General features: G+C 42.1%; 1 protein-coding gene across 2 annotated transcripts in view; it reads left to right on the top strand.

The window, feature by feature from the left end:
- Nucleotides 1-22900, top strand: part of LOC147194588 (contactin-associated protein-like 4) — a 51406-nt gene that overhangs the window by 9243 nt on the left and 19263 nt on the right. For both annotated transcript variants that reach the window (XM_086129562.1, XM_086129563.1), the window contains exons 2-13: nt 3076-3186; nt 10426-10619; nt 13499-13646; nt 14977-15195; nt 18105-18280; nt 18352-18477; nt 19931-20213; nt 20794-20937; nt 21004-21178; nt 21982-22088; nt 22332-22451; nt 22523-22723. In XM_086129562.1, coding sequence (XP_085985688.1) covers nt 3076-3186; nt 10426-10619; nt 13499-13646; nt 14977-15195; nt 18105-18280; nt 18352-18477; nt 19931-20213; nt 20794-20937; nt 21004-21178; nt 21982-22088; nt 22332-22451; nt 22523-22723 — 2004 coding nt within the window. The remainder of the gene's footprint in view (nt 1-3075; nt 3187-10425; nt 10620-13498; nt 13647-14976; nt 15196-18104; nt 18281-18351; nt 18478-19930; nt 20214-20793; nt 20938-21003; nt 21179-21981; nt 22089-22331; nt 22452-22522; nt 22724-22900) is intronic.

Here is a 22900-nt window from a genome sequence, read left to right as displayed (position 1 = left end):
AGGACTTTGATATATATATATATAAAATTTTAATGCAAAAATATTTAACCAAAAACGATGACTGACTGAAAGAAAATAGAACTTTATCCAGGAGTATGATTTTTCCATGGTAAATTCCAACTATTTCTCCTCAAAAATAACAATTTAGCCCGATAATGTTATGACATTATTCTTGTAGTATAATCATTTCTTTTCACTTATGCTAAGATAAAAGCATTTTGTCCTAGAAGAATGTGCGGTAGAAGTTGTGCATTCATGTTTTCCGCCTGAGTGCAATCACCAAAACAACATTCCAACGTGATCGGAATGAGCCCCTCAAAAGCAGCAAAGCATTGTGGGACTTTTTTTCAGTGTAAAAGGACACCAAAGTAAGCAAGACCTTGTGTATGTGTATGTGTGTGTGTGTGTGTGTGTGTGATGGATGGAGCTCATCTGTATTCAGGGTCCCCGCCTCCATCCTGGACCCTCCAGGCTCTTTGTTATTCAAAAAAAAAGAAAAAGTGGACAATGAGCTGTGGGTCCTCATTCTTGCCGCGCTAGATGGGTTGCGAGGAGGGGTGGGGGGGTCCAAATTGTGCCTGGAGAAGTCTCCAACTCTGGGCTGATTCATTTTCAATCTCAGGTTGCACGCGCTTAAATGCTGATTTCTTTATTTTTATTCCCGCTTAACTTCGTTGCAACTCTTTTGTGACTTTTGCCGACTTTTAAAAAATGGCAACTGTGAACAAAAATGCTGCATATAGCAGAGAGTTGGAAGATAAACAAGTGTGATCGATTTGGCTGCGATTCAATATAAATCGATAAGGTATTCATAACTATGACAGCTAATATGATCCAAGCAACAGACACATTTAGAATTGTTGCTGTATGATATTAACATGATAAACTATTATAGATATGGTACTGGACATGAGCCGCTAACGGTGTGAACAGTCTGATGGTGTGTTGCTCACGTTACCATGAGCAAAAATATCACGGATTCACTTAATCGCAATGACTGGTCTAAAAATTTTCTCATTCAACGCTCTTTGTGGGTCCACCAAGAAATGTAAAAAGAAAATCAGAATGGAATATTTTTTAACTAACCCTTTCAGAGACAGCGGTTACTACATAGGACAGCTTATCATGTTATCAGCTTTACATGAAAGGGTTCAAATAAACAACTCTGAAAATGTGTAGCTCCTGTGCTCCACTCAGCTTTGAATTGCCGTCAGCCATGCTAGTTAGCTACTCATCTGCCTCAGTAGTGAGACTATACCAATTATAGACACGGCAACTCTTATGCTGTTAGCCATGCTAGTTAGCCAGTTATCTGCCTCAGTAGTGAGACTATACCAATTATAGACACGGCAACTCTCATGCTGTTAGCCATGCTAGTTAGCTAGTCATCTGCCTCAGTAGTGAGACTATACCAATTATAGACACGGCAACTCTCATAGATGCTTGCAAATGTTTTACTTTCAAATCAGCGTTAAAGTAATATGTTACGGTGACCATCTAACAAGATGCCCGAGCCACCTCATGGGTGCTCCTCTCCATGTGGCGGAGCAGCAGCTCTACTCAGCTTTGAACTGCCGTTGGCCATGCTAATTAGCCAGTTATCTGCTTCAGTAGTGAGTCAATAACACTTATAGACACGGCAACTCTCACAGCTGCTTGCAAATGTTTTCCTTTCAAAGCAACGTTAAAGTAATATGTGAAGGTGACCGTCTAACAATATGCCCAAGCCACCTCATGCGGCTCCTTTCGATGCGGCAGAGCAGCAGCTCTACTCTTGAGCTCCTCCTGACTGACCAAGTGTCTCATCTTTTCACATACAAATGCATAATTTACACAAGTAGCGAGCTATGATCCAAATTAATACAATATAAATAGCTGTAGATACTATGCCATAGATATGATAGAACAGTTTTTTTGTTTTTTTGCTCTTGGAGACTAAACACATTACAGTAGATGAGCTGTAGCTCCTGTTTGGCATTTACAAAGAACAATGTATCCAACTGCAACAATTGGTGCAGAACGGAGATTAATTTCGACCTCTTTCATCTAGATTGCACACAATTAAAATGGCTGACCTTTCCAAAAATGCATGTATTATTACTATTAGAGGAATAAAGTTTTCAATCAATTTATCTTTTTTAAATGTCATTACTGCATTGGTGATGAGTCTCTATTCATCTCTGGTCTTGGTTAGAGAGTGTGCGCTTCTTTTTTTTTTTTTTAACCAATCCAAAAATGTGAAGAAAGTAACTGTGGGAAAAGACTCGGCTTGAAACCACAATTTGAAATTTTTGACCTTAGCTTGAATTTTAAAAACATTAACCCCGTCTTGCAAGCCTAATCAGAACACCGACACCTCTAGTTTGAAATCCTACCTTAAACCCCCAAACCCAACCGTGAAACCCAAAGATGAACTCTTAACCCTTAGCCCGAAACCTCCATTTCCCCAAATCTTTCCCCCTGATCGAGTCTTCCGAAAATTGAAAGCTGTATTTCCTGGCGGCGTTGTCGCGAACATGTCCTGAATGTTAAACATGAGGAAAAGAAATGATTCTCTCCAGCGTCTTGTACAAGTGCAACAGACACATTGAAAAAAAGTACAAGTGCTGTGACGGGCAGCAAGGTGCACTCGCTTAAAATTCTAGGAAGTCGTCGGAGTCAAGTCCATGTTGGCCATTTTTCCTTCACTGCTCTCGAGAGACTCTTAAAAGGACAAAAAAATAAAAAAACCCTACTTTTACTCTATTTCATCTTCATCTTCCTCCACTTCACACGTGTTCCCTCAATGGGCCTGCTCTTTGAACGCAAGCCACACCTTCAGAGGAGAGTTTTGGCAAAAGTACTGGGACAACTCCGTGAAAAAAAAAAGCCCTGAAAAAGTGAAGAAATTGCGGATGATACAGTTGGGACAAAACGATTGGGAAACATAGAATTTGGCCATAAATGTTGTCACTGTTGTCCCACGTGTCTTGACAAGATGAACAATTAGGATTGTTAGCAACTGAAGCCGCTGGTGACACTTGTGACTGATCAAATGTTTGCTTCGTGAAGACTTTCACTGTTTTGCATCCACAGACGCATGCGACAGTGCTCTGGTGTCCAACCTGCCGCCGTCGGCCTTCCGAAGCTCCTCCCAGCTTTCTGCTAGTCACGCTCCTGTCTTCGCCAAGCTCAACAAACGAGATGGTGAGTGGGAATCATGACCTTGATAAAGTCCTAGAGACACATTGTCTTTCTGCAGTGGTGTGCAAATACAATGATCAATTATAATATTGATTGCCACTTGGGCCCAACTTCTATATTCCACCTGTGATGTCGCAATGGACAATAGATATGCGTCATTGAGTAGTGGTAAGCAGCTGTTGGGTCCTAGGACAGCCTTTCTTAGGATAATACACCAGGGATTTCTGATTTTCGGTGTACCCCAGGGTTCACCAGCAGGGCCCCTATTATAGTCTCAAGAACGCTCAATCGTGTGTGTGTCTATGCGTCTGTGTATGACAACCCTTCCTCACTCTCCGCGGTACAGGGGTGCTTTTCCAATATATTAAAGATGATAAGAATAAGAAGAATATCAATGCATTCAATAAATAAATTTTGACAATGATTCAGAGGGTTTGACGCACGCCAATGTCATATTTATGAATGAAATAACGATGACATCTACCACACATATCAGTAGAGTGCAGAATCTGTCTGCCTGCGCCTGGATCAAATCCACCAAAATAACGTTACATGACCTGCGGCACAATTTTGACCTGGTATCACCTGGTCAAAAATCTCGTGTACTTTCTGTCATCAAATTGTCAGTTGCACCGAGGGGCATGTAATAGAAATGCCAGAACACCCAGCCAGACGTAGGCGTGGTTTGCCAAATTCCCAAACTGGATTTGCCCTGGCACAAAAATGAAAATGCACCAGTTTTATGCCGAGCGCATGTGCACCTGTCTATGAAAATAGGGCTATGGTGTACCCCAGGGTTCACTACAAGGGCCTCTATTTTATCTTTGAGAAACATCCTCTTTTGTGAAATTTAATGGAGCCATATTAGGCATTCATAGAGTGACATCACAATGGGGCAAATTTCAGAACAGGTCATTGAAAGATACATTTTCAAAATGAAGTTGGGAACAAAATATTGACTTTGTTGTTTATGTTCACTGTAAATGGGTGGGCAGGCACCCCAGACACAATTATCTACATGCAAAATTTTAAAGTCAATTTTCTCTCATACATCAGCTGGGATATATGGTGGAAAATATGCTTTTTAATGTCTGGTGACATCATGCGCCAGACCGCTTCATTAATCCACAAGTATCATTCAGTGGCTTAAAGATGAAATGCTGCATCCACCAGTGCACTCTCTATGGACACTCACTTTAGATGAGATAACGACGTTGCGTTCTTATGAACGATTAATTCTTGATGCTTGGGGGATATATTTTTTTTAAAGGAAGATTGCCACAGACATGTTTTTCAGACATTTGGGAACTGTTTTAAATTATGACCCGCTTGCTTAAAAAAAGTGTCCTTTAAGCATAATCATACGAATTTCCCCAAGTTCCATTCAAAGTGAAGACTTCGTGAAAATTGGTGTCAATATAAGACCGCCCTGGGATGCTCAACACAAACTTTGCAGTGAGTCTTGGCAGACAAAGTGGTGGAGTTGTTGCAGGAGCGATAAAGGAAATTAAGGGGAACTGCGGGATCCAGAGGGGGCCATTGATTTTTGTCAAAGTCAGGCAAACTAAACAAGCGCAAAAAAAGGAAAAAAAAAAAACCTGCAACAAACTTAAGCCTGCCGCTGCCCAATGGAGCAAATGTGCTGCCAGAGTGATGTTTGCGGTAGCATCGATCGGACGTTTGTGGCCACCCGCAGCGGATAAAAGCTCTCTTGTAAAAATATCTCTGTCTCTTTACCTGTGAAAAGTTTCCCCTCAGTAGGTCGTTAATGTGCTCCAGATGCTGCTCGGTCCATTAGAATGTTAAGAGCCAAATAGTGCACATATAGCCCAGTGGAAAGTGCCGGCAGGTTGTAATTCTGCGTCGTTTGTCACGTCGCATCAAGCAAGCCTTTTAACACTCTTAAATGTCATACACGTGGAAACTACTGCGAACAGTAAAATGTAAGAACAATAAAACAGTTTTACATTTTGCTATTAACATTCGTTGCTGTTACACAGGTGGATAAACAAGTCACACACTATGATATATGGTGCAGAATCATCATACAGTAAATAACTTTTGTGTATAATTATTTTGATAGTCACTTTTGACAAACTTGAAATTGTCCAAATCCTCGGAAATTCAGCCTCTCAAATCGCAACCCTCTTGGATTTCTTCCATGAAAGCAGACTGACCATCAGTTTTTGTTTCAAACATATTTGTTTTTCCTGTCAACATTTATGCCTTTCTCTTGACATGCTATGGCCCAAACCATAAAATGAATCATAATTAATTTTACTTTTGTGCATTTTCTTTTTTTGCAATGTCAATTTGAAATCATTTCCTGTATTTCAAAAAAAGCGACGGGAAGTAAAACGTCCGATTCAGTGATGAATCAACATGCTAATCCATAGATTGATCGATTGCAAGCCTATAACCAATTAGAGTACATGCACCCACGGGATCACAGTCTGTGCATTAAGCGAGCAAATGAATCACTAAATGAAGTGTGCGCTGGTGAGGATACCGGCCTTGGTGTAAATGAACATGGATAATGTGTGCGAGCGACACCCGGGTGGTTGCGTCCCCTCATTAAAGTGCATTTTATCAACATAGATTCTCACTCCCCTCGTCAGGTTGCTAAATGAGCTTTTTTTTCTGTCAGCAATACTTCACTCCCAGCTCAGTGTAGCGAAACAAATCCTCGTCCGCCTCACCTTTAATCACGTCCTACAACAAGACCAAAGACGAGCGTAGGCCTTCGCCAAGCTGTCTGTGTTCTGTAGGGCAGTGCTTCCCAATTTGTTTTTTTGTCTTGTGTACCCCCAAACCCTTTTGTCATACCACAAGTACCCCCCCTTACTCATACATGTTGATGATTCTCCAAAAGTGGAATGCAACACAAGTGATGATTAATTGAGAATGTAATGTCATTTTCAGGCATCGTCTTCAAAGTCATTAAAATAAATAGGTTGCCTTGATAATGAATTAGTGATATAAATTAAAAGAATACAAACTCAAATTATGAAATAATAAACATGCCTTTAATAGGCATCGCAGTACTTCAGTGATAAACAACATAACTAACCAACTAACTAGCTCTCTGCAGTTGTAGAGCAGTGCAAACGAGGTCAATAATAAGCATTAACATTGAAAGATATCTGTGAGTGTAAGTGTTAGTGTTATTTTTATCATCCTTGTAAAGTCAGAATTCTTAACAAGCTGCGTTTCCTCATCTTGAATAAGAATCTCTTTTCCAATGGGAGTGAAAGATCCCCCCCTTCCCCGGCTCCCTTTTGAATTATCTCGCCGTAATTGCTCACCACTGTAACGGTTAGAGCGCCACGTCGCTAGCGTAGCAATCCAATGCCGCGTGCCAAATGTTAATGGCGCCCTTTATGTCTGAGCGCTTCCTGACGCTCTCACGCCACACCGACACAATTACGCCGACTTCAAGAAAATAATTGTGCCGCTGTAATCGCTTCCCCCCCCCCCCTAAGACTAGGATTTTAAAGTATAATTAAAGTTTAATCACAGGCTGCTACGAGGTATCGGTGGAGAGATGGCGAATCAAGTAGCAAGTGACTCACTGTATGCTACTACTCACTGTATAATTGAATAAAATAATTATCTAAGACTGACTGATTAAGTAACCTGATATATTCTACTAACTATCAACACAAATGAAAACAATAGACGCTATTGTAACAAGCTACGCAACAAAGGAACACCCCGTCGAACTGTAGCAACTATCAACAGAAATGCTGCAACTAAATAACTAGTGTAGTTATTAGCGTACAGTAATCATATAATTTAAGTGACAAACTACAGCAGGGCTGGCCAACCAGTCGGAATGTAAGAGCCAATTTTTTTTTTTACTGTGGTACTGCAAAGAGCCACATCATACACGTGCACACATAAACATCCCTTAGACACACACACACACACACGCGCGGACGTACGCACACGCGCGGACGTACGCACACGCACACCCCTCGGCTCAGCCACATTTATTGTAAATGTCACACACCAACGTGAAAATGACAGAAATGAACTCCTGCAGTACTCAGACCACAGGGCGGTCATTTTCAACAATGAATATTGTGTGCACTGTCTCATACACACAAACTCTCAGTTCAACCAAGTCCACAAACAAAAATCTAAAAATGTTTTTCTCTTACTGTGCATGTTGCTAAGTGCCTTGGTGCAGGGACTTCCGGCATTTCTTCTCTTGAGCAATCCCGGTCAAATCTGGCTAGTATTCCGTTGTTGCCCCTTGAAGCAGGGCACTGTCTGGCAGCGAGCCGCAGCGGTTTCTTACTACTTGGGTCAGCTTGCCACATTGGGCAAACGTTTTTGGACCGAAGATCGACTTTTGAAGTGACCAACCTCCTGCGAACTTCCCGATCGCGCAAGTGCAAGCATACACACGCCCAAACCCCCAATTATGCACACGTGAGCATATGCCAACACGCACGCCAAAATGAGCAACAGCCGGAACGTCACATAATATGAAGGATATCAAAACACACAGACACAGCGGTGTTTTTTTTGTTTATTTTGAGACCAAATTGCACATGCCTTTCACCAAGAGGCGCAATGTCATCTCAAACAACCCTAATATTACTCTAACAGTATTTGCTAAAAATGCTGTCGCTAAGTTTGTCACCTTCGGCTGCCCGTAGCAAAAAGATGGCGGATAAACTTAACTGCTTTCTGTAAGGGAGGCGTGCCCTATGTAACATTTGCGATTACTTCACTCACAATTACATTAAAAAATAAATTGGTGTGATATAACATACTTTTTTCCTGCATATTATTGATATTAATAGTGTGCTTTTGAAATAATGAACATTGAAAAGTCTACACAATTTCACACACTCGCTTGAACAAACAAAATTACTGCAGTAACTAACCTATACAGTTACAAACGATAAACATCCACACTAACCACAATAACATACTAACTGCAATAGCAAACCATGTCATTAACTTCAGTAATTATCCAACCATAGCAACTAAGTACAGTAACAAACTGCAGTAGCGGTGATAACTACTTTGCCGGTAAAGTAGTTACCTCCTTCAAAATTCTCATGTTAAAAAGAGTAATTAATTGAAGTCAGTTGCTAGTTGAAGTAAATTACTTGTAGTTGTAATACACGAGGGATTGAAAGGAACTAAATGAAGCAAGTAGCTCAATGAAGTAGTTAAAGTAAGTCCATTGTTGACGGAAGTAAAATTAAATGAACCCTTTCACGCACTGAAAGCTGATAAGCTGTCCACTTTCGTAACCGCTGTCCCTGAAAGGGTTAAGGAGGCAACTCAAGTGGTTAGTCCACTTGAAAAATAGTACGGTAGTTTCTAGGTAAGTAGTCTGTAGTTGTGTGAGCATGTGACTTGATTGTGAGTCCAAATGAGATTAGGCGACCACTCAGGTTTTCCTTTCACTCTCCTGATTATCTTTTGTGATGGCAGCTAGAATGTCTTTGCATTATTAAACGTCTTGTACATGCTAACGTCATCGTATTGGTCGGTCGGCTCCGTCGTCTTGGCAGTCGCCATACGGGCCGGGCTCCTTCTTCCTCGCTACGGCGGCTTTGCTCGCTAGGCCGAGGCAGACAAATTGAGAGGTGTCGGGTGTCAGCTGACGACAGGAGACAAGTGACAGAGGAATACACTCGGAATTCACGCTTGGCAAAGCGCAAACGGGTCAAAAGGTGAGACGCCATTTGTTCCACCAGGATTTGTCCACTTGGATTGGTTTGGAACTCAGAGAAACCTGGCAAATGACCCTAGAAAAACATGTTCAAGCGAAAGGAAGGACATTCCAAACTGGTTCAAAATGTCCTTAAATTGAATTACATTAACTATCTTACATCACATTATAATAAATTATTCATACAATCAACACAATGACATTCAATGAAATTGGAAAATAAACAATTACATGGCGTGTGATTAAATGGAACACATTTAAATTTGATTTGGATAACAAAATCATATTATATGAGGTTAAACAAAAAAACAAAATGAACACGGTTACATTCCGTTGAATTCTCACGACATTGCTTTCAATTAAAATAAAAAGAAATACATTCACATTCAATTTAAGATAATTCCCGTTATTTTAAGTCTAATTAAAATATTTAGTTGCTTTGAATCCAAATAAACACAATTACATTCAAATTACTGCGATAGGCTCCAGCATGCCCTTGACCCTCGTGAGGATAAAGTGGTTCACATAATGGATGGTTGAATGGATGGATGAACACACAAGATAAAGTATGTGAAATGATAAAAAAAAAAAAAGACAATACAGTGAAATTAAGATAATATACAACAAAATAAATTATACTTCTGATGAAAGGTAATGATATAATGAAATGGTAATATTTAGATGGAATGAAAGAAAAGTCTTAATATTAAAAATAAATGAAGTTATTAAAAAAAAAACGTTTTTCGAGGCCACACAGGGACACAGAAGAGATCAGAAGCAACAAATAACACACTCATATAAAACATAAAAGTACAACAAACAAACAAAACCTCTGAACTGTATCCAACTGAAAAACAATAATTCATCCAATAATATATCTCTAAATGTCTCTGGTGTAGCTGAACATGATGCAATGAGGCTGAATATTTTTAGACCTGAAATGAACAGGCAATGCAAACATTTTCCAAGGTGTCCCTAATCGTACGCCCATTTCCTTTTCCCCATTTTCCTTTCATCTCTGCGTTTTACGGACAAGGTCAAGCGCCCGCTCGCTGTCTCGTCCTCCGGAGCTGATTAGCCTTTGGCCTTTTCGCGCCTTCAAAGTTCACACGTCAACGTTTACGTTTTCCCAGGCTTAATTAATGGAGAGCGGGCTTCAGCACCTGCCACCTTCACCCTGCGCCTCGTAATCATTCATCCACCCACTCAAAATCAGCTCAATTAACCAACAAGAGCTCGGTTAACAAGTGGAAAGAAGTGACATTTGTTGAAGTAGTTCATAAATTGGAGAGGGATCCTGGTTCCCATCTTCTCACACCTCAATTCTTCATTTAGTATTTCTCACACAACAGTTCACCAAGGACGAACTGGAAGCAAAAAAAAAAAATTCCTGGATCCTAATTTCCCACATCCAAATTTTCGCAAGCAAATGTGTTTTTTTTTCTGCTGCCCACACATATAAAGGCCAAGGCCAAGCTGTTCACAAATGAAAGCAACATTCCTCGATCCCAACTTTTTAACACGATGCATGAATTTGTTTTCAGGAGCAGGGGGTTGGTCTCCGCTGGGCTCCGAATCCTCTCAGTGGTTGGAAGTGGACCTCGGGGAACGGACCACCATCACGGCGGTGTCCACGCAGGGACGCTACGGCAGCTCTGATTGGCTGACGTCCTATCTGCTCATGTTCAGCGACACCGGTCACAACTGGAAGCAACACCGGCTGGAGGACAGCATCGGGGTATGTGGACAAATTCTGGAGCCCAACTTCTCAAACTTTTTTTCCCCCCGCACAAAGCATAGGCACATTCTTGTAAAACGAGTTTCACCTCCACTAGGTACAAGTGTGAAAATAAAAAATCTGGAGCCCAACTTCACACACCATTTTTTTCCCTTCCTTTCCATAATCTCACACGTTTTTGAGAGTTTGTGACTCAGTTGAGTGCATTTCTCGGCAAAGAATTTTTGGAAAATGGCATCGTTGTATAGAAAACACACCCGTATAGCAACCCTTTCATGCACACTGTAACCCGATAACATAAACTGTCCACTGTAGTGACCGCTGTCCCTGAAAGGGCTCAAGTAAAAAGTCACAGAGCTTCACCTGTACCCCAACTTCCCAAACCAAATGTCCTTATTCTTTATTCCCACAGTCTTAGTAGTTTTTGCTTTGATGCCACTCAGCAGAGCGCAGACCTCTGCCAAGGCCCAGCTCTGAGAAATATTTATGACCCCCAACTTCTCACAGCAAAATTCCGTCCTGGTTCCTCAAAAATTGCTTCAGTATATATTTTTTGTAACACAATTATGTTTGCATACACACATACTTATCCCTTTTATGCACAAATAATAATAACTTGTAACCTGACAAGCTGTCCACTGTAGTAACCGCTGTCCCTGAAAGGGTTAAAAAAAACAAAAAAACAAAAAAACCACTCAAGATGCACCAAGACAAAACTGTTAACAAATGCAAAAAAAAAAAAACTGGGTCACATTCAAAACAATGCTTTTGGCTCATTAGCCAACATGTAACTTCCAATATTGATGTGAGTGAATTTAGCCAACGGAGCTAACAAAATTAGCCGCATCAAAATGTAACTAATTATACTAAACACATTGAGGCAAAAATGTACTTGAAGTAATCAATCGTAGTCATATTTGAGGCTATAAAACCAGCGGCAATTACATCAGCCCATCTTGCCGAGATCATTGCATTTCTCACGAGCATTTTGACTCCTCGTGAATAATGCATGCAGAGCAGAGGATGAACTGCTGCTGACGTGGAAAACTTGTCGCCATTTCTGAGCCACTCGCCGCAATTTAGCTGCCCACTAACATGCCTGAGCGGAGCGCAGCACAGTGATTCAAAATGCAGCAAGACAGCTTGACCAGATGGTGTTGATAAAAAGAAGGCGGCCGAGCTATTACGCCGGGGATCACGAGATTGGGGGCTCGGTTGTTTTGTGGTCCAATATACAGTGAGAATATGTGTGCAAAAGCATCGGGACACCAAATGAAAGGAAATGGACGAATGTTTCGGCATGCCTACAAAAGGTGAAAAAAAATAGTGGGACACCTAGATCGGGGGTCGGCAACATGCGGCTCCAGAGCCGCATGCGGCTCTTTAGCGACATCCAGTGGCTCCCTGGAGTTTTATAAAAAATGTTTGAAAATGGAAAAAGATTTTGATAGTAGGCTAATATAGCTCAAATAGATATACAGTAAGTAGATACATGTTGCAGCTCCGAAAAAGGAGAGCTGTGGTGTTGGTTTTTTAAAACGTACACTTTATGCTTTTAACAGTCTCCGTCCGACTCTGTGCCTTCTCTCTTCTTATTCGACTCGAGAGGCGTTCAAAGACAGCCTCAGAAAAACGGAAATTAATGATCACTTCACTGACACAAAAAAAACCCGAAAACAATGCACCAAAACAAAAAAATCAAGCGAGGAAACTACAAAATAAATTCTATGGGGGCGTTTGTGAACACACAACAAAGGAATGAATAACATAAACAATTCTGAGACAGTCCAGTCTCTTACATACATACAGCATGTGTTTCCTTCATAGTAAGTTTTATAGAAGGCTTTTATTTTTTTTGCGGCTCCAGACATACTTGTTGTTTTAAGGTCAGGAAAATGTGAACATAAGTACAGTAATCCCTCATTTATCGCGGTTAATGGGGACCAAAACCACCCGCGACAAACGAAAATCCGTGAAGTAGCGACCAATTACCATATACAGGTAAAAAATTTTTGTTTTTTTAAGTCCGCAAAGAAGTCCGTGAGAAGCTGCAAAACAACAGCGAGTCACATAGAGCAACATATACAGTACTGTACTCCATGTATATGAAAAAAAAAAGTTTTTTTTTTTTAAATGAATATGTTTGAAAAAATCCGCGATGCACCGAATCCGCGATAAACCAACTGCGAAATAGCGAGGGATCACTGTATCGAGACGCAAACAGGAAGTAAAGCTCATGTGGGCATAAGTATCGGGACACCTTCACACCATAACAAAGTAACACCTGAAAAGAGACACTAGGCCAGGGGTGGGCAAACCTTTTGGCTCGGGGGCCGCATTGACTTTTAAAATTTGACAGAAGGGCCAGGTCAGCACGAGCTATGGTACATTAAAAAAAAAACTGCATTTGTTGACAGTCCATATCAAACATCAACAGAACAAAAGCATGAAAGTACTGTATTAATATACTTTTTTAAATGACAACAGTGTTGTTGATGACCTATTTTAGCCTGTGCATTGCTGCAGATGGGTTGTGATCAGACCAGTAGAAGTAGAGCGATACAGAGGTCCTAGGTGGTCGAAAAGATCTCCCCCCCCCCCCCCCCCTGTGTTCTGCAACTTCAAGTCAATGCGCCACCTGGCGGTGAAATGACGGTCATTACAAGTCCAATTGAAATGAATGCAATCATTCACATCGAACCTTAATTGTGGACCAACCTTCGGCGGGCCGGATTAAAAAGACCAATGGGCCGGATTCGGCCCGCGGGCCGTAGTTTGCCCACCACTGCACTAGGCCAAGCACTTCTTGATGTATTCGTTGAAAATGCGTAGTGAACATTACCGAGCTCCTGACGCTGTTCGTCTTTGGCGGTCCTCAGTCTTTTTCAGGCAACATCAACGCAGACAGCGTGGTGCAGCACAAGCTGCAGCAAACGGCCGTCGCTCGCTTCCTGCGCCTGCTTCCCATGGGTTGGAACCCCGGCGGACGCGTCGGACTGCGGCTGGAGGTCTACGGTTGCCCTTACAGTGAGTCGCCCGCCTCCGCCAACCCATCAGGCTTACATGTGGGAAGATAAAAAAAACATCCCATCGCACCTCGTCTTTCTCCCCTTTGAATGGTGTTTTGTTTATCCTGGCGCTTTAACAGCGACAGACGCACATTCAGGCTTTCATTCTCACCTTGCTCGCTCTCTTACCGAGAAACATCACCAACATCGCATTTCGCACGTCGACATATTTTATTGAAGGCGAGCTGTAAAGCAAACACATTAGACAAAAGCGTGGGTGAAATTCACCTTCAAGTCACAGTTAGCAAGTCACAGTTAGCAAGTTAAATTAGGGTTGCAAATAAAAAGGGTTTGAAAAAAGTTTAAGTTATCAAATTATGGTTGGAGACACATTCAGGGTTTCAATAAAGGGGAAGTATTTCATATGAGGGCTTCAAACTGGGGCTTTAAGCCATTGTTAGGGTTTCAAACGGAGGTTGGGGTTTCAAATTAGGGTTTTGAAATAGGGTTCTGATTTCAAATACAGGTTAGAGATTTGTACTTCGGTCTTCAAGCCAGGGCTAGGATCTCAAATAAGGGTTTCAAAACAGGATCAGGGTTTCAAGCCAGGGCTAAAGTTTCAAAGTAGGGTTTCAAGACTGGGTCAGAGTTTCAAGTCATGGCTGAGATTTCAAAGCAGGGTTTAAAGACACAATTAGGGTTTTAAGTTAGGGTCTCAATCCAGGGCTAATGTTTCAAAGTATGGTTTCAAGACAGGATTGGGGTTTGAAATTATTGCTTCAAGCCAGGGCTAAAGTTTCAGAATAGGGTTTCAGGATCAGGTTTTAGGGTTTTAAGTTAGAGTTTCAGGTCAGGGTTAGGGATTCACTCACCGGTTAGGGCTTCAAATTGGGGTTTCAAACCAACATTTGTGTTTCTAATTCGTGGTGGGGTTTCAAATTAGGGTTTTGAACCACAGGTAGGACATAGATTTGAGAGTTTCCACCCTGGGTTAACGTTTCAATCAAAGGTTAGAATTGCAAATGGAAGTTTTAAACAACATTTAGGGTTTCAAAGTAAGGTTTCAAGACAGGTTTAGGGTTGTTAATTAGGGTTTCAAGATAGGACTATGATTTCAAATTAGGATTTCAAACCAGGACTAGGGTTTGAAAATTTAGAGTGTCAAGAGCGGATTAGGGTTCAAATGAAGGTTCCAAGTCAGGTTTCGAGTTCCAACCTTAGGTTTCTTGTCGTTGTTTTTATTTTTCGGTTGATCAAATCGATGTGCGTGCTCTTTGAAAATAAAAAGATTCCTTCTTGTCGTGATGAAGTCGTCTTTCACCATCTGTATCCTGCCTCGCGCCGGTCAGCCTCCGACGTGATGTCGTTGGTCGGCGAGGGCAGCGCGGTGACGTACTGGTGGAGCCACGACAAGGAAGACAACGAGCAGGAGCTGTCGCTCAAGTTCAAGAGTCTGAAGAACTGCGGGACGCTACTGCACGCCCGAGGAGCCTCGGCACTCGGACTCAGCGTGGAGCTCAATGGGGGAAGAGTCCTCATGGCAGTCACAGGACAACAACACCAAGACGGTAACAACACGCTCTCCAGTTCGTATCCTGCGTCTGTTGTGTTGTAATTGGTGAAAGTCATAAGATGGCGATAGGAGATCCTTTTACTCATTTGTGTGTGCGCCGCTTTCATTTCATATTTTTGTCATTAGCTTGGCGCGCTCAAGTGAAACTTGAGAAGGCTTTTTCATATTCACTCCTCGTGTGGAATATTCACTCACAAGCAATCATCTTCTTTTTGTCTGCTTCTGGATGAAACGTCACATTTGCTCGGCTTATCTACTTCTGCTTTCTCTTTCATGTTTTTTGCACTCTTGTCCTTTTTTTTTTTGACATGATCGTTTTGCTTCGGTTTGGATTTTTGGAATAAACACTGTCTTCATGTGTCTTGTCTTTTTTGTTGTTGTTGTTGTTTTAATCTATCGCAAAAAGTTTTTACATATTTGCATTTCAATCCAAATAGACAAGACTTGGAAATATGTACTCAACTTCAACTTCATAGACACCATAACAATACTACACTTCTAATCACAACAACAACAACCACAACTCCTCTGCAACAGCTACTCCCACTCTTACTTCCACTTCTACTAACGCAATACGACTTCTATGGCTACTTCTACTACTACTACTAATCCTACTTCTCCGACTCCAAATTCTACTAGTATTCCTAGTACTACATTTACTACTTCCACCACTATAACTAATGCTATTAGTCCTAATAATGAACCACTGTTCTATACTTCTACCACTCATGCTAATACGACTACTATTACTACTAGTTTAATGCTGCTCCCACTAACTACTACTACTACTATTAACTCATTCAGTACCAGCCAATTCTAGATCAAGTCTGAAAAGACGTTTAAAAACGTCTTTGGGAGGGAATGAGTTAATCATATTACAGGTACTGTACTTACACTTCTGCAGCTATTATACTACTGGTGCTATTTTTACTACTACTACTCTCACTTCTGGTACTGCTACCACTAACTCTTCTATCCAAATACTACTAATCTTACTCCTACTATTACCACCATTACTTCGAATCTAATACTACTATACGTCCACTACTAAAGCTACTACTGATATTAATACTACTCGTCATATAAATACCACTACACTTCCACTACTAATATCGCTGCTAGTACAGTACTATTAAAACTCCTCCTCCTCCTACTATTACTACTACAATCCTACTAATGGTATTTTTACTATACTACCACTACGACTACTACTACTAATAATAATAATAGTAAAACAGCAACAAAATACAAAATAATGATAGTAGGAAATACACAACTACACTACTGCTAACGCTACTACTACTGCTATTGCTAATACTTGTACGAGCACCACAACTGCTACCACTCCCATACTACTACTAATACCACAAATGCTAGTGTTATGGGTTTATCGGTTGGATTAAGTATTAGTGGTATTAAGAGTAGTATACTTGTAAGTAGTACATTCGGTGTTTGGAGCATTACTAAAACTACTTTTATTTTTTTTTATTTTACTTCTACAAAGATATTTCTACTATTACTACTATGTGGTGGAATCTATTGAAATCCAACACAAAAATGTTATCAAAACATATGGCCGCATGTTTGTAATATTTATTTTCTCATTTCATGCAATTGGTGTCACTCAAAAGCGAGTCTTGTTATCTCGCTTCAGTAACAAAGCAAGATATTTATTCCCTGAATTGTAAATAAGTTGTTGACAAGAAGACAAACTCCCGCCTCCTCATTTTAGGATGAAGATGTTTTTGTCCATCATCTTCCTCCTCAGGCTCCCCTGACACCTCCGGATACATTTTTAACGACTGCGTAGAGTTTTTTTTCGGGAGCTTTTCCTTCCATCGCTCTCCCCGCAGAGCTGGACCGCGGGGAACCTGGCCCTGCTAATTTGGAGCCGCCGACGCTCATCTAAGATTTATAACGTCTCACGTTTGGCATGAACGACGGAATATTTGGCTTTGCATCTCCACATTTTTCTTGTTGTGAAGATGATAAGGCAACCCGGCTTTGAACCTCCTGCTGGGAGACAACATTGTCTTCAGAATGCACAAAGCTTTTCTCACAACTTTTTTGATGTCTTGTCAAAAAGCGGTACTACCATTGTGTCTTTTTTTTTTAAGCACTTTAACCTTAGTGAACACAAATAATCGACATACAGTATTTCTTCATGGGGGGGGGGGGGGGACACTATTCCAAAGCGACGTAGGGCAAAGCTCCTATTCTTCTCAAACCATGTCAAACTCTTGTTGCTAGGCAGTATTGGCATTTGGTGGAGGACAATAATTTGTGCCTAACGGGCGACAAAGAAATTTGCTCCTGGCTCTTCTGCCTCACATAAGAGAGAAGGAACAAGGACAGCATGCAATTACCCAACCAATATGTACATTTTGCACTGGTCTGTATTAAATATAAAACAATATAAGGTCCAAAATTTGGATAAAAATCGGAATCGTCGAAAATAGGTACTTTAAAATCGAGGTTATTTACATAATATAAAACCTTTTTTGTTAACACGACAAAAAAAAATGTCAATAGAAGTTTTGGTTTTCTCCCCACTTACTTGAAATAGTTCCTGCACATGAAGGACATTGAATTCCAAACAAATTGAAGGTGGAACACCCTCATAAATGGACTGTGTATGATTTCTGAGGGTCACACTTTTTTTTTTTTTTTTTAATTTGGTGGGTCACTGCCATTATGTCAAATGTTTGACCCACTTACTTGAAACAGTATTTGCTCTAAAATTCCACATGATATAAAATTTGAACAATCCTCTGGAATGGACTGTGTATCATTTCTGAGCATCACACTCCATTTTTTTGGGGGGGGGGGGGGGGTCAAATCTGGTGAGGCACTGGTCCTAATGTAAAATCACCTTGACACCATCTGTCTTTTTTTGGCTCCTAGCGTGGACTTCCAGTCCCGATCGTCGACGTCTGGCCTCGTTAGGCAGTCTCTTGGACGACCAACAGTGGCACGTGCTGGCCATGGAATGTCACGCCGCCCAGTGCAACCTTACTGTGGATCAGCACACGGAGAGCGTGGACCTACCGTCGCGTTTCCATCACTGGCACATCCAGCAGGTCTTCCAAAAATGAGTTGCCACCTTTTGTCTGTCCTTGGGGTTCACGTTTTCCATCCTGGGGTCTTCCAGCTGAGCGTGGGGGGATTTCCCAACATTCCTGAGGAGAGATTCCAAGGATGCCTTGAGAATTTGGTGTACAACCAGCATAACCTGATCGCGATGGCCAGACGAGGCGACCGCCGAGCTACCGTGACGGTCAGTGCTTGACGGCTTTCCTAATAAGGTCAAACGTCCAACGGACGGACAGTGATGACCTTCACGTTTGTGCTAATTGGCTTCACATTTAGCCGACAACATTTGAATAAATGATGGAGTTCCGTAAAAACTAGTACGTTTAATCTTAGCTAGATTGTTTTGCCTTTGTTGTGTCGATGGAGGTCATGGTAGTGCACTGCCAAATCATGCTAATTCACGACTGCTCTTAAGAACGGGTTTCCCTCTTCAAAGCTTTAAAAGAAAAACAACAACAACAAAAACGTTGTCGTCCCTCATAAAAATCTTTCACAGCAGCTAGCTGTTAGTTTATTTGTTTATCTATAATACTAAAAACGTATTTGAAAAATTCTTCACTTATGATAGTTTGGGGTAGTTAGATTTTAGCTAGGTACTTAGTGATGAAGACTATTCGAAAGCCATAATCCGTAATGCTAATTCTAATCTAAAGAATATTCAGTGTCATGAATTTTTTTTTTCCTCACCATCTCAGTGTTCACCAAATGGCATCTTACCGTCTGACTGCATTGATATATAAATTGTTTGTCCCGTATTGGCTTTTTATGACAAATGAGGCGTGAAGGCAAAGTAGTCTCTCAGTATAACGCCTCCATATTGACCATGTGGACCTCCCGTGCATTTTAAAATTCACATTCACCGGGGAGCATTTCGACGAAAGAAGTTCACACAAAAAAAAATGATGAAAACTGGAAGGAAGAAAGTGGAGCTATTCGTATGCTTGGTTAATGCTCCAATGGAGGCGCTTCAAGTGATGATCTCTTGAAAGGACAAAGGCAATCTGTTTATGTGTGTGTGTGTGTGTGTGGTGACTTTGCAGCAACATGTCCCCCCCCCCTTTTTTTCCGTCGAGGTGACTTTCCAAGCCGCTCATGAACCTGAATTCACCCAAACTGCACCATAAACATTCTCGACATGTCATCTGTGCGACTGTAGGCAGTTTGAGCCGACAATGAAATACAATGACAAAAGAAACCAATCACAATGACATGACTTCTAAAAGCGGAGTTAACTTACTTTGTTTGAGCCCGGTCACAGAGGCAGAGGATAGACCACAAAAAGAAGTACCAAAGACAGCAAGTCTCTGAGAGGGGACAGACAGGAAAAAAAAAGACAATAAAAAGCAACAACTTTGTGATGTCTCGGTGAAATATGAATCTGGAAAGTGCTGTCATGATGCTGCAATTGCATCCCACCAATCTGTCTTTCATTTGACTTTGTTTCTCCCCCGTTTTGCTTTGCTAATGCTATTGGCTCCTCATGGTTATGCTAATGTTCCTAATGTCGCATTTAAGGAGACTTACTGATGAGGACGACGGTGACCTGAAGTCGCACGGACACGCCCCTACACTCACCCCGCCCCCAGAGTGGATTAATATTCATGCTTTTGCTGTTTTGATTATTTTATGTCCCCCAGGGCAATGTCACCTTCGCGTGCTCCCACCAGACGCTGGACGTTGCTGCCACCTTCCCTGGGCCCCGAAGCTTCCTCCAGTTGCCTGGGGCCGGGGCAATGACCTCGGTGCCGCCAACAGCGGGAGTGGCCGTAGGACTCAATTTCAGGACGTGGAACCGAGATGGACTCCTGTTCACCTTCCGGCTCCCTCGGCAGGGCGGCGTTGTCTGGGTGTACCTGAGTGATGCCCGGCTCTGTCTGCGCATTCAGAAAGCTGACAGGGTACTGCTGGACCTCCAGGCAGGTCAGTACAGTACAGAGGTGGAAACGCCCGCCTTGCAGTTTTGAGGATCTGGGTTCCAGCTGGGCTGTGTGGCGATTGCACGTTGCACCCCCATATTTGCATGGGTTTTCTCCAGGTATTTTGGACACCTCCCACATTTCGAAAACTAACTTCTTAGGTTCGGGGTCAGGTCACAGCACAGTAGTTAGCAATAGAACTCACAGTTCGGAATTGCTGAGCGATATTTTCCCGATGTCACAAACAAAAAATACAGGGAATGACATCAAGTGACAGTATTTAACACAGTGAGGTGAAAAAGGGGAGTCATCACAGTGGCCCTCAATATGCTTGGTCTTCTCATTTTTCAACCCAGAGGGACACCTCTGGCTTGGGTTAGGGTTAAATTTAGGATAAGATTAGAGTTTATTTGGAGTTACAGCCAATTTTTGGGTTAAATTCAGAGCCTTGATGATAAAAACAAAAGCATACAGTACTTAACTCATTCAGTACCAGCCAATTCTAGACCAAGTCTGAAAAGACGTTTAAAAACGTCTTTGGGAGTGAATGAGTTAATTGGGATTCTGTATGGATTGGTTGTTAGGTTCCGATCTGGATGATGGTCAGTGGCATTCAGTGGACCTGAAGTCCAGAGGAGGGCACCTGAGCATCAGCGTGGACAAAGACGACATGGCTCACTCCAGTCCTTCCTTTACCGTCGCCATCGAGAAGGACCTCTTTGTCGGTGGTAGGCAAATGTACGACATGATCACACCTTATACCCGGTCGCGCTTTGAATGTCTTGTTGTTGAAGGTTGCCCTGCGGAGGACGAGAGGCAGGAGGACTGCAGGAACCCTTTTGCCTCCTTCCAGGGTTGTCTTCGCCAGCTGACCCTGGGCCGGCAACAAGTGGACCTCATCCTGGTGCAGCAAAGGATGCTGGGTACCTACAGCAACCTCTTGATTGACATGTGCGGCATCATTGACAGGTCAGTTTCGAACATGGAATTCAGTGTGTGATACGCTAGGGCATTAGCTGTCTGATTTCAATGTTCAGGGGGCAAAATCAGGGTAGCCCCTTGGACTAATTAAAAATCAATCTTAAATGTGTTGCTTGAAACAGATGTCGTTTATCCAGCTTCAGACTCTCAGGTCGGAGGGCTAACGTCGCACGAAGTGATGCCACCGATGCAGAACTAATCCTGCAGTTGGGTCTGACTGCCGAATCGTTGCTTCATTAACGCAACGTTCACAACAATTATCAAACCTGTCGGTCGGGGGGGAAAAAAACAGCAAAAAAACATGCGGCTCTAATAACACGAGCCGATGCTTAACGAAGCGAGCAGGCGTCCTTGCCTAGGTCACGACTCCTTCATTTTGCATCCATCGTTTGCTTAGCGGTTAGCGCATGGCCGCCGTACGCTTGGCGATCATGCTGATTGAATTGAACGCAAGTCAGATGGAAAATGTTGCTTTTCAACAGAGGGTCAGTGTGGTAGTCATACTCCATGGGAGCTTGTTATTACACCTACCCTCCAGTGTTTCAACTGCAGGCAGTCAGGAACAAAACGTTACACGAGTTTCCATCCAGATCGAATGAAACAAAAATAAAATTAAAATTTGATTTAGAAGGTGAGCAGCAAGGCTACATATTTGCAAATATGGTTTCTTCAAATAAACATATCTGTGTGTGTGTGTGTGCATTTTATATTTCCTTTTGTACGTCCTAGCTTTCTAAATGTTTCCACAAAAGAAAAAATTAGACATGATTGATCTATTTTGATGTTTTCAGGTGTTCTCTGAGTCGCTGCGAGCACGGCGGGCAGTGCACTCAATCCTGGATGCACTTCCACTGCAACTGCAGCGACAGCGGCTATGGTGGCGCCACCTGCCACAGCTGTGAGTCAATGCAGGGCCAGTCTCCTAAAAAACTATAATAATAATAATAATAATAATAATACATTTTATTTATAAGCGCCTTTCAAGACACCCAAGGACACTTTACAATAACAAAAAACACAAAACAATACGGGATACACCTCATCACGGTGGAAGATTTTCTTCCAATACTTGTTTTTTGATCGTTGCGGGACACTTCTCTCAGCATCCTTTGCAAACTTTTCTACTCGTTTCTCTTCCTAGCGGTGTACGAACAATCCTGCGAGGCGTACAAGCACAACGGCAACACATCGGGATATTTCTACATCGACGTGGACGGCAGCGGCCCCGTCAAACCGCAGTTGGTTTACTGCGACATGACAGGTGACACACGCACTGTTTGTGCATTTCACATCTATGTGGTCGTTTTTCTTACCTTCCATTTTGTCTAGCAGAGGAGAACACGTGGATGGAGATCCACCATAACACCACCGAACTCACCCAAGTGAGGCCATCTAGCGGTGAACGTCAGCACCTTGTGCCACTGCGCTACCCTGCCAGCGAGGAGCAGCTGTTGGCCGTAATTGGCCAGTCCGACCACTGCCAACAGGAAATGGCCTACCACTGCAGGAAGTCCCGCCTCCTCAACACTCCAGGTGAGGCCGCGCTTTGTGTATAGGTCACAGTCTGAGAAGAAGAGCGAGGAAAAAAAAAAAAGAGTCCGAAAAGATGTGACATACAAAAATTGGAACAATACAGTACATATTCCGAAAAGATGAATCAGAAAAGAAGTCTGACAGGAGTCGTAAAAGATATATCTGGAATCTGTGAGA

This window comes from Hippocampus guttulatus, chromosome 14 (assembly GCF_054856545.1).
Source record: "Hippocampus guttulatus isolate MCC_2025c chromosome 14, RoL_Hgut_1.0, whole genome shotgun sequence".
NCBI lineage: Eukaryota > Metazoa > Chordata > Actinopteri > Syngnathiformes > Syngnathidae > Hippocampus > Hippocampus guttulatus.
This window is presented reverse-complemented; position numbering and strand designations above follow the sequence as displayed.